General features: G+C 41.7%; 1 protein-coding gene across 3 annotated transcripts in view; it reads left to right on the plus strand.

The window, feature by feature from the left end:
* LOC115477197 (E3 ubiquitin-protein ligase RNF138-like) overlaps positions 1-9927 on the plus strand; it is a 43287-nt gene extending 33360 nt beyond the window's left edge. For all 3 annotated transcript variants that reach the window (XM_030213894.1, XM_030213904.1, XM_030213887.1), the window contains exons 6-7: positions 6496-6600; positions 9144-9927. In XM_030213894.1, the coding sequence (XP_030069754.1) occupies positions 6496-6600; positions 9144-9212 (174 nt within the window). In that variant the 3' untranslated portion in view covers positions 9213-9927. The remainder of the gene's footprint in view (positions 1-6495; positions 6601-9143) is intronic.
* The last annotated feature ends 2275 nt before the right edge of the window (positions 9928-12202 follow it).

Genomic DNA, 12202 nt, shown 5'->3' on the forward strand with positions numbered 1-12202 from the left:
TCCCCCTTGCTCTGGTGTTCCTGCAGGACCTGAAAAATCAGGGGTATAGCATCGAGTTGTTTAGAGTTGCTGTGGTGTGTGTGTGTGTTTTTTTTTGTTTTTGTTTTTTTTTTAATTAAGCCAAGGTAGTGTGTTTAACTCGTAGTAGAAATAAGCTGGTGGTAAATTCTGAGACGCCCATTATTCGTATGGGCGTCTCAGCATTTACTTCCAGCTGATTTCTACCATGAGCTTAAAAACGCTACTGCAGCTTAGAGATCTCCTTAGACTGTATGGTTCTGAACTTTGGCCACAGGTGTGGTTGGGGGAAAAAACTGGGAAGTGAGGTCATATCACCAGCTCACACACCAAGGTTTACGAGTAATGCCGGAACCATCCACGTCAAGCTATTATGGCTGAAGATGTGCAACTGTGGTAGCAGAGGAAACTAGCATCAGATGGATTTAGTTGGGATGTTAACAGGGATCCTGGTGCAATGTTATGCAAGGGTTGGGCTGTATGATCCTGGGTATTGCTGGAGGTATACAGTGCTGAAAGGGGTCTGACTGTACTTGTGGTGGTGCGTAGAAGGTAGATGTTCTGTGCTGCTCTGCATAAGCAGGGCTGCATCACTGTCTCGGGCCACATGTTGGTGCAAGACAGTTAAAAATTCAAGGGGGGGGGGGGGGCTTCACTCTGGGCATAAGCTAACTGGGCCCAGAGTATCTCATTCCACAAGGTGCTAATGTGGATCAGAGGACAGGGGTTTCCCAGAATTCGGGAGCGACCTAGGAGGGTGAAGGCACTTTTTTATGCATTTTTGTTTTGGATACGTTGCCATTGTGCTTTTGTTTTTTGTTGACTTTGATTTCAGAACAAAACCAAGCCTGGACTAAGTTATTGACAGAAAATTAAGAGTGCAGAGTGCAACTCTTGATGCTAAAGGCTTCCAGTGTCCTGCGATGCACATAACTTAACAAGCTAATGAGCACTAATTGACAATTAGAATTTAGGCACACAACTTGCTAAGCGTATTCTGTAACGAAGTGCATAGAACTTTTTAACGCATGCAGGCAAAAAGGGGCATGGTTATGGGCAGGGAAATGTCCATTTCTAAATTATGCGTGTAGCTATAGAATATGGCCCAGTCCGTGTAAATCTACATGCCGGGATTTACGCCACGTTTTTGGTGTAAATGTATGTGCATAGTTTTTAGGCACTGAGATATCAACTTAGCATACTCTATAATCTAGGTGCCACTTCTAGAATACGCTTAAGTTGGCACCGGTTTTTGCACCAACTTTTTTTTTTTTTGCGCCATATATAGAAACTCCTATATGCAAGTACTTTGTCCCTAGAGGGCTCAAAATCTAAGTTTCTGTACCTGGGGCAATGGAGGGTTAAGTGACTTGCCCAAGGTCACAAGGAGCTGCAGTGGAAATCGAACACGATCAAAGCCCGCTGCACTAGGCCACTCCTTTACATCTTTGAGAGCGCCCTTCCCATGGCCCTGCCTCATTTTGGATTGCACGCTATGGAATTTGGATGTCCAGGATTATAGAATGGTGTGCAACCCTTAATTGGTGCTAATTAATGTCAGGTGCTTATTAGCTTAGTGTCAATTGATAATTGGCTCACTAATCAGTTAAGTTGTTAGTGCATCTCTGGATCGCACCCAAATTTGGCTGTGGATATTTGGGTGCCTCTGATATCTTTGTTTATGTTAGGCTCTCGGAACAGGGATCAAAACAGTGCACAAACTAAAAAAAAAAAAAAAGTTGAGAAATTTGAAAGGAACTAAACTCAAAATAGGAAAGGAAAGAGAGAAGAATCCAGGGGCAGGAAACATGAATACTAAAAGAGGATAGACAGCACTACCAAATTTACCATCAAGAGGATGGAGAGGGGATCCTTCAGTTTGCCAGCAGCCAACACAGATGAGATCATGGCACCTTTTGGGAAAGGAGAACCAAGTCTTTAGGAGATCACAGAACTGGGGAAACAAATTGAGCAAACCAAATTTCATCCAGAGAGAAAAGACAAAATGGCAGGTAGTTTCCAATCTAGCACAGTGGAACAGAAAGGTGATTACCAAATGAGAAATAGAGTGCACAAGGTGGATGGTAAGCAATAAGGAGGAGAGCCAGAATAAAGGACCTTGGGTTGAATGTGGAACGGAATGGGCAGCCAAGGATATTGCTTCAAGTAAGTGACTTGATCAAATCGATGGTCGTGGGCCAGAGTATGGATAGAGGTGTTCTTTTTGATGCAATGGCTGGAAGCCTAGAATAAACAATGCTGCGATAGTCTAATTTTGTGGCAACCAGCACATAAAGTATGGCAACACAACTCACATCATCCAGATAAGGGTGTTTTAGAGTAGATAAGATGCAGGAAGTAGAAACAGGAATAGACAACTGAAGAGATGTGCGACTAGAAAGGAAGTGTGGAGTCAAAAGATTACATCCAAATATTTAAGAGCCAACTAGCGTGACGGGGGAAATATGCAAAGAAGGCTCAATAGAAGGGCTGGACAGGTAGTATAGAGGCTACTCCCATACCTTGCACTTTTTCAGTTTGTATGTTCATTTTTTTTCAGTGTTTGATATCAAATGTGGGGGCTAGTGGACAAAACTCTGTCTCTCTAATCGACCTGCTTTTCTCCCCTGCCTTCTTGAGTATACTCCAGCCAAGGTTAGGGAAAAGCCGGGGTAAGGAGTAGCTGCTCATAAGTCATTTCTCACCCCTATCCACTGAGGTGGGTGATGAAATGGTAGAGGCTGGCTGGTGAAATTCTGATGGGGTTTGAAACTAGCTAGGATAGGGGTCAGAGAGAAAATGCATAAAGGGGAGGAGTGTGTGTGGGGGGGGGGGGGGCGGGGGGGATGGCTGAAGGAAGATGGGAGTAAGTTGGATAGAGATGGGCTAACGGGGAGAGTAATTGAGGTGGGGGTCAGAGAGCATGTAGATCTGCCCGCAACCTCGGTGTTATCTTCGACTCCTCCCTCTCCTTTTCTGCGCACATCCAGCAGATAGCCAAGACCTGTCGCTTCTTCCTCTATAACATCAGCAAAATTCGCCCCTTCCTCTCCGAGCACACCACCCGAACTCTCATCCACTCTCTCATTACCTCTCGCCTCGACTACTGCAACCTACTCCTGACCGGCCTCCCACGTAGCCATCTACTCCCCCTTCAGTCCATCCAGAACTCTGCCGCACGTCTTATCTTCCGCCTTAACCGATATACTCATATCACCCCTCTCCTCAAGTCACTTCACTGGCTCCCAATCAGATACTGCATACAGTTCAAGCTTCTCTTACTCACCTACAAATGCACTCGATCTGCGGCCCCTCCGTACCTCTCTACCCTCTTCTCCCCTTACGTCCCTACCCGTAATCTCCGCTCTCAAGACAAATCCCTCCTTTCAGTACCCTTCTCCACCACCTCCAACTCCAGGCTCCGTCCCTTCTGTCTCGCCTCACCCCATGCCTGGAACAAACTCCCTGAGGCAATACGCCGTGCCCCCTCCCTACCCATCTTCAAATCAATGCTCAAAGCCCACCTCTTCAATGTCGTCTTCGGCACCTAATCACTACACCTCTTCTCAGAAAACTTATCTACCCCAACTTGACATTTTGTCCTTTAGATTGTAAGCTCTTCCGAGCAGGGACCGTCCTTATTGTTAATTTGTACAGCGTTGCGTAACCCTAGTAGCGCTCTAGAAATGTTAAGTAGTAGTAGTAGTAGATAGGCATACTCTGTGCAACTTAAGACAAGACAAAAGTTTGCTTCCCCAAGTAGCTGGGCCAGCTGCATCCTTGGAGCACTCCCCTTTGTATGGCCTCTCTATCCAATGATACTGGCTCTCATGCATTTGTATGTAAAGTTGGTACTAAGGAATTGTCTTTATCCAGTGGCGTAATCTTTTAATGTAGTGTGGACCAGGTGGGAGGTTGGGGGACACCTTCAGAGCTCCAGTAAACAAATCCAGCAAACAGCACATACTATAGACCTACATAGAAAACCTGTCATAGTAATAGAAACTGAAATGCAAGACATTGGATGCACACTTTTTTTTCCGAAGCTGACATATTGCAATTAATACATTTAGAGAAGGAAAAATATTTTTCTACGTACCTGTGTTGCCATACTAGGACAGACTGAAGGTCCATCAAGCCCAGTATCCTGTTTCCAACAGTGGCCAATCCAGGTCACAAGTACCTGGGAAGATCCCAGAACAGTACAATACATTTTGTTGCGTATCCTAGAAATAAGCAGTGGATTTTCCCATTTTAATAATGGCTTATGGACTTTTAGGAATCTATCCAAACCTTTTTTTAAACCCTGCTCAGCTAACTGCTTTTACCACATTCTCTGGCAACGAATTCCAGAGTTTAATTACGCATTGAGTGAAGAAATATCATCTTTTTGTTTTAAATTTACTACTTTGTAGCTTCATTGCGTGCCCCCTAGTCCTAGTATTTTTGGAAAGAGTAAACAAGCGATTCACGCATTCCACTCCACTCTTTTCTCCCAGCTGAAGAGCTTTCTGATCACTGCTTTGGTCCTGGTTTTTTTCTTCTGCTTTTTTTTTTTTCTAGCTTTTTCTGGGATCTCTTGTGTTGACATTTCTTCTGTCCACCATCCATCTTCCCTTTTTGTCTCCCCTCTGTGTCTGTCAATGTAAGCTACACTCCAAGTATCAATGTTCTCTGTCGTATGTTGGTTGCATGAAAAGGAGTGCTAATGCATTTAGGAATGAGGGAACAGCAGATGTGTAATAATGCGTTACCTCTTATAAAGGTTAGTTAGGAATAATTCATTTCTGGAGTTCCAGAACACAATTTTATGTAACCTGAACTAATAACATGCTTTCTTTGATGGGATCAAATGAAATGACAGTAGTAGTAATTTTTCCACAAGCTAGAAGACAAACCACCGCTATGAAAAGCTTGTATATCTAAGTCTTCTGAAAGTCTTTTTGGCGGACCTTGGTATGGGGGTCAGGTGATATGTTTTTTTTTAATCACCCTGAATTCTCCCAAATCATGAAAACCTCTATTCTACATTAGGTAGAGAATACTCCATACTTTCAATACTGATAAATTCAGAAATCAAAATACGCTATTACTAAGCTTGATTTGTCTGCTATAGAAGGTCGTTAGTGTCCGACATGAATTATCTTTCGCTGACTCATGGCTTTATCAAGGATCAACCTCCCCCCCCCCCCCCCCCATGTGTAAAAACATCAAATCAAAATTCAAGTATTTAAATAGCATCTTAAATGATATGTTGTCATTACCTTAATGCCAAAACATTGTATGCTGAGATGTTGTAGTCATCAAACATGGTGTCTTTTTACAATCTACGTTTAAAATCAGCTGATAAAGAAACCCACCAATTAGGAGCCAAGGATTAAATTAAGGTAGCCTATTGTAATTTTGCATTAAGTCTGTTGGGGCTAACAGTTTGTAATGTGTAGATCCAAAATTGTCCCCTATAGTTTTATATTTTATCTTATTTGATTTTTTTTTTTTTTTTTTTACATAAGGGGTTAATCCTTGATAAAGCGGCAAGACTTAGATATACAAGCTCTTTTTATAGCGGTTCTTTTTCATTGGATGGCATCAGTGTGCTAGTGGATGGGGGAGTAATGTTGCAGTAGAGAGTGGAAGTGATATTTATGGTGTGACTTTGACAAGCCATTAGATCTATCTGTATTGTTGGTCTACACAGCTTTTTATTTTGGCTTGCATCCTTTCAGTTGTAGCTTAAGGTGAATTAATATTCAGATACAGTAGATATATTTGTCTCTGGAGAGTTTACAATCTAACCCCTCTGTTTACTAAGCCACACTAGCGGACGCCATGCGCTAATATGGACACAGCCCGTTCACTTTGCTTGGGCTGTTCCAGCATTGCAGCGCGGGGGGTGGGGGGGGGGGGGTAAAGTTTGTTCCTGACAGTGGAGGGATAAGTGACTTCCCATGGCCATAAGAAAGCCATAGTGGGAGTAATTAGTTTCCCTGGCTTTCAACCCACTGATCTAACCGTTAGACTACTCCTCCACTCTTAGGGCCCTGTTTACTAAGTCGCGTTATAGGCGCGTTATCATCTTTAACGTGCATTAACCATGTACGCACGTCAACCGTATACGCTCCTACAGTGTCCCTATAGGCGCCTACATGGTTAGCGCGTGTGCTAATTGTAGGCGCGTTAAAAATGCTTACGTGCCTTAGTGAACAAGTCCCTTAGTTTGTAAACTAGTAATATTGTGTGATATTTCCCCCCACCCCCCACAGAAGCTCTTACTCTTGGAGTGCCTGAAATCCACTGTCAAGGCATTCCTTCCAAAATAATAATAATAAAAAAGGTAACCATTCAAATTTATGAACTATTAAATTGTAAACCATTGGGACTTTGGATGAAAATTAATTCTGTAAATATGCTACGGATTCTGTAGTATTCACATTTTTCTTACACCTTTTGCCATTTTATTTCAATTTATTATTTTAGGTCTGTCCTATTTGTGCATCTTTGCCTGGGGGTGATCCTACTTACGTTTGTAGCAATGTGGTTGGCCATCTGAATGCAAGGCATAAGTTTCTCTTTGACACTATGGTAAATATTTTTTCTCTTTATTTTCTATGGTAAAACTGCTGTTTTTGTCCATAGATTATACAAAAAACAGATCCACACTGCGCTTATGTTGACAGATGCTAAGCTATAGACTCTACAATCATGTATGTAGGGGAGAAACAACATGGCATGCAATGTAAACTTCCTTCAACGAACGTTACAAAGGCATGACTGAAAAGGTCTGCGGAAGAGGAGTTTTACAAGCAGGCTGCACACATTTAAAAACTGCTTCCGTTCTCATGATGGTTCTCCTCTTCATTACAACTAGGGGTGTGCAGCTCAAATGTTTGGTATTGTTTCCTGTGTTTACGGAACTTTTTCTTTTTGTTTGTGTCTTTCTGTTTGCCTTTTATAGGAGCAGTATCATTAGTGCCGTGCATTCATTTTCTATTAATGATGCATTAAAAAAACCAACAATTTTTGTCATTTTGTCCAAAAGATATGGGAATAATTTGGGAAATGTTGATAGTTTCATATCATTCCAGACAAATGCACACCCCCTAGACATTTTGGTCTGCGCCGTTGGTTAGGTTTTCAAGACAGTCCTAATGAATATGTATGACTTGCGGTACCCGGTCAAAATGGCCCCAACAAAAAAAGCTTCCGACATAATAGCCCTTGACAAAAGGGCCCGATCAAGCTGCCCAGAATATGGCACGGCTATTTTGTGGGAGGGGCTAATTTGTCAAGGGCTTTTTTGTCAGGGTGGTTATGTTGGGGTGCTGAGACCTGCGTACAATAGAGGTATAGGCAAAACCTATCCCTACTGAAAACCTGACATGTTGGAGGCCCTTGAGGACTGGGAGTGAAAACCAAGGCCCTAGCCTGTTTAGTTTTCAGGAATGCTTGTGAGAATTTGCTTGACCTCTCTCTTGCCTGAGAGGTGGGGATAGGCCAAGATTCCTTAATAACCATATGTGAGAGAGACTTCAAATTATAGGGAATATATGTAACTATTGCTGCTAAAGGAGGTGCAACCAGTTATTAGATTTAGGGGCAGCTACTTCTTCACTTGGTTGATATGATAGTACTGTCTGTCTTAGATTTCTATTGTCTAATTATGTTTTATTTAGAGCTGAAACCATTCAGTGTGACTTATAAGCAATAATAGGTGAAATGGGGGGGAGGGGAGACAGACTTTTCAAATCGCTGTAAGAGGCTATTCACTTTTAACCCAGATCTGTGTAAATGGGGAAGATGTCCATTCTATCGGAACATTTGCCCCAAGACAGAGGGGGGTAATTCTCTACAGGTTGCCTAAAGTAAGACACCAGGATGCTATTTGCTAATTTGATGTTGTGCATATAAGTCTGTGTTTCTGTGCCTAAGCGTGATCATTTATGCCATGTCAAAGGCTGGTGTAAATGCTTGTGCCTAAATGCAGTCAGTTATAGGACTCCCATGTCCACACTTCCTGGTATTTTAAGCACCATAAAACTTGCTCACTAAGGGACCTTCTTACTAAGGTGCAGTAGATCTAACAAGTGGCGTAGCTACGTGGGGCCAGGGGGAGTCTGGGCCCCCGTAGATTTGGCCCTGGACCCCCCTGCTGGTGACCCTCTCGACCCCTACCGCCCACCCTCCCCTGCCGTGGGCTACCGTTGCTGGCAGGGGACCCCAATCCCCACCAGCCGAGGAGGTCCTCTTCTTCCTCCAAAGGCTTTGTTCTGTTTCTGACGTCCTGCACTGGCTGATCTGCAAGGCTTTGTTCTGTTTCTGTGAGTCTGACGTCAGAAACAGAACGAAGTCTTTGGAGGAAGAAGAGGACCTCGGCTGGCGGGGATTGGGGTCCCCCGCCAGCAAAGATAGCCTGCGGCGGGAGGGGAGGGTCGTCAAAGGTGGCCGGGGGGAGGGGGGGGTTGGTAATGGCGGGGGGGGGGGGGGAGCTAAAATGTGCCCCCTCACCTCTGGCTCTGGCCCCCCCTCTCCTGCCGAAGTCTGGCTACGCCCGGGGCCTAACACAGGCCTACTGTGCATGAAAAAGTCACTACCATGGTAGTTTCTCACCCAGCGCACACTAATCCACACTGGAAATTTATTATTTTTTTTATTTTCCAGCTTGGGAGGTGTGCCCATGGGCAGAGAGTAGGTATGCCTGTTCTAATTGGGTAGCATGGGCACATTACCATGCATTGTCCAGTTAACTTGAGAGCCCTTGCCTCCTAAATAGGCTCTCATGCTAATGGGGAAATTAGTGCATGGCCATTACAAAAAACACCTGCGGCCGTTTTACTGGAATGCTAAAGGTGGCCACAGCACATGATAAAGAGACTTCTAAGAGTTATGCACCTCCATTGTAAATTGTTGCTGGCAAGAATTGACCAATAATTGGTTTAGTGCTAATTACCAGACAACCTGTTAAGTTGTGCGCATAGCTGTAGGTATTTGTGTGCTAAACATAAAATTGGGTGTGCAAGATTATAGAATGACAGGAGAGTATAAAGGAACAAGATAATAGTACTGTGTAACTGGCTGAAGAGCAGAAGGCTTATTCAATTCATTATTTTTCAATAAAATGCCTGCAGAGTCCTCCTCTGGATGAAGATATGCAATACCTAATTGCCATACTAGAATCCTATGAAGACGGCATCTGAATGCCAGGGTGACCTGCTCATCATTAAGAGGAAATGTGAGACTGATGACAAAGGCAGCATGGGGGTCTTCACATTCACTTTCCATTTTATTGGAGAATGTCAAGAAAAGGTTTTTCAAAATTTTGTGCAGTGAGTGGGAGCAGGTTTCTGTAGCTTGACTTGTTATGGCAAAATCCACCAGCAGTGTCCTTACAGTTTAGTTTTAGCACATTTAAGCTATAGTATTTAGAAAACTGAGTAAAAAATGACTCTTGCCATTCTTAGTAAACCAAATAATTGATATGGTGGTCAGTCCTCAATATCTGATAAGAGGCCAGGAATGGGACAATGTATTCTCTGTGGAACTGCTTTTCTAGTACGCTTGTGAGGTCTTATTTTGCAAAGTATACAGGATATGAGGCGAGTTTAACTAACTTTTTGAGAATGGAAAAGTGTTTCCTACTTAGACTGCCAAGCAACTGTAAATTCAGATGTGTGGTTCCAAAGGCTTGACACTGCAAGGCTTCCATTTTGGGATGAAATGCTTTGGTTCCCTTTCTCTGAGGGATTGGGTGAGGAATAGTGCGTTGGGATGGCATAGAACCCATTCCCAAATCCATTTTACCATTTATTTTCCCTAGTGTGGTTTAGTTCTTGTAAAACAGATGGTCAGATACATGAGTGTTCCCCCTCATTTTTTTTTTTTTTTTTTTGTCAGTGGGGAAAAATCCTTACAGTAATGTGAGTAGAAAAGGAGGACCATATGTAAAATTTGCCAAAATAATACAAAAATACCCCCATGATACAGGTTTTTAGTTTACCAACCAGCTGCAAATCTGCAGGTTGCTTTTCTTCTTTTGGACTACAGGGTGAGGATTTCTTTCTAGCCATGATACCATTCTTACTGATGCGAGTAATGTCAGCATCAACACAGTAGTCCTCAACTTAGCAGAATGACTACTTTTATGCTTACAGAAATGGAACCCAAACTAAAGATCCAGGTCCTCAGTTAATCCTATAAAGAGATTTTAATGGACCATCACAGGGAATCAATATTGGTTTAGTAATTTGTGTAACTGATATCTTGCAACCCAAGTTGTCATCCAATTTTTATAATTCTTTGTGTTCTTTCCAAAACATTGTTATAAAATTTTTTTTTTTTTTTTTTTTTTTGGGGGGGGGGGGGGGGGGGGTCTAAGTCCTTCTCAGTCTTTTGAGCATTATTCATTTTAATTCTTTAGATTAAAGCACACATTCTTCTCAAACTTGAAAACAGGAGACAGATAACTGCTGACAAGGCGCATAGTTTTGAAAACTGCATCGGGAAAGTCTCCTAAAATACATAAGATAAATGCTTAATCTTTCAAGAGTATCAAATTGATAAACATCTCCCTGGTCACACACCAATGTCTCAGCTCTCACAAAGCTTCCTCGTTCAATTAATGATGGCTTCAACATTTACTTCATTATATAGTCAGGTGACAGGCCTAGCCAAAGATAGTTCTGCTTGATTTAAATATAGTAATTGAAAGACTTCCATAATGTTTCAGAGAGATACTGCTAAAAGAATTGTAACAATGGACCGATGACGACTTGGATCACAAGATATTGGTTACACAAATTACTAAATTAATATTGAATTCCCTCTGATGTTCTTTAAAATCTCTTTATAGGATTAACTGAAGATCTACATCTTTAGTTTGGGTACAGAAATGGAACTGCAGCTAGAGAAGTGAGGAGGGTATTAACTGTTCTTTTTAAAAGTTAAAAGTGGCACTTTATTAACTTGAAGTGGGGCATGTGAAATAACAACATAGCTATGAAAGCATTTTTTAAAAAGGCTGGTGGACACCAGCTAAATTTTCCACTTTGTAATAGTTGATTAACCCATGGACTGCTTGGTTTGCATATGTCAGCCTATCTAAACTGCAGTGGTTCCCTTTATAAAACACCTTATTGCAATATTTGGTAGAAAGGAAGGGCACTTTATTGCAAAGTTGAATTTTATGATTTATAGTAAACAAGAAGATCTGTGTGTGGTGACCAGTTGTCAAAACTCTAGTGCATTTGCACTAAAGCGTGCAAAATATGGTATGTAACTTGCAGCAAAGTGTAGTAGCAAAGTGTAGTTGTAAGACTATCAGGCAAGAACTGACCAAGAGACATAATAGAATGACATGTTTTAAAAATGTATTTTGCTTATCTTATTGTCTTGCATGTTTTAAATTTGTATTAATAAAGTGGTTTCCCCAAATGTGTTGGGCTCCTTGTAATTATTCAAATATTATAAAGGAATAAAGTGTCAGGTTATTTTAACTCTTTGGCAAAATTCTGCAGCATTTACAAAGGGTTTATTTTTCTGAAGCTTGAATTAACAAAATCATTGTCTCCTCTTGATAGTTGCTCTACCTCTTATTTAAAGAGTGCTCCCTCTGTTGTTTTTCTATTGAATAGCCATACTAATCAATTCCATCTTCTCCACTGGAGTTTTCCCAGAAAATATGGACCTTATTTTATCTCCAATTCCCAAGTCTGATGGATCAGATCTTGCATTACCTTCAATTTTTAGACCTATTTTTTGCTAATTCCTCTTCTTTCTAAATTGATGGAATCTCTGATGGGGTTACAGCTCTCTCAGTATATGGACATTTCTCAGTTCGGCTTCAGAAGAATCCATAGTACTGAATCTTTAATTCTCACTTTATTAACTGTACTAGGCTGCATTTGGTGCTATTCTCTGAACACAAAAAATTGGATAGGAATTAGAGAAAAAAGTCTTATTACTCACCAGCACAGGATCAGATATCAGTAGCAAGTTGTGGAAAAATAATAGCAAACTTACAAAATCTAACAGCAGTAGCTCTAGTAATAATCAGACTAATTATATAAAGAAAAGAAAATGGAGGAAGGAAAGTTTATTCCTCACTGTCGTACCAAGGTCACAGAAACAGAGAGAATGAAGTTGTTTGATCTCGATAGTGAGGACTGTGGTCCCATCGTACCATATGTTT

This window comes from Microcaecilia unicolor, chromosome 1, assembly GCF_901765095.1.
Source record: "Microcaecilia unicolor chromosome 1, aMicUni1.1, whole genome shotgun sequence".
In the NCBI taxonomy this organism is placed as follows: domain Eukaryota; kingdom Metazoa; phylum Chordata; class Amphibia; order Gymnophiona; family Siphonopidae; genus Microcaecilia; species Microcaecilia unicolor.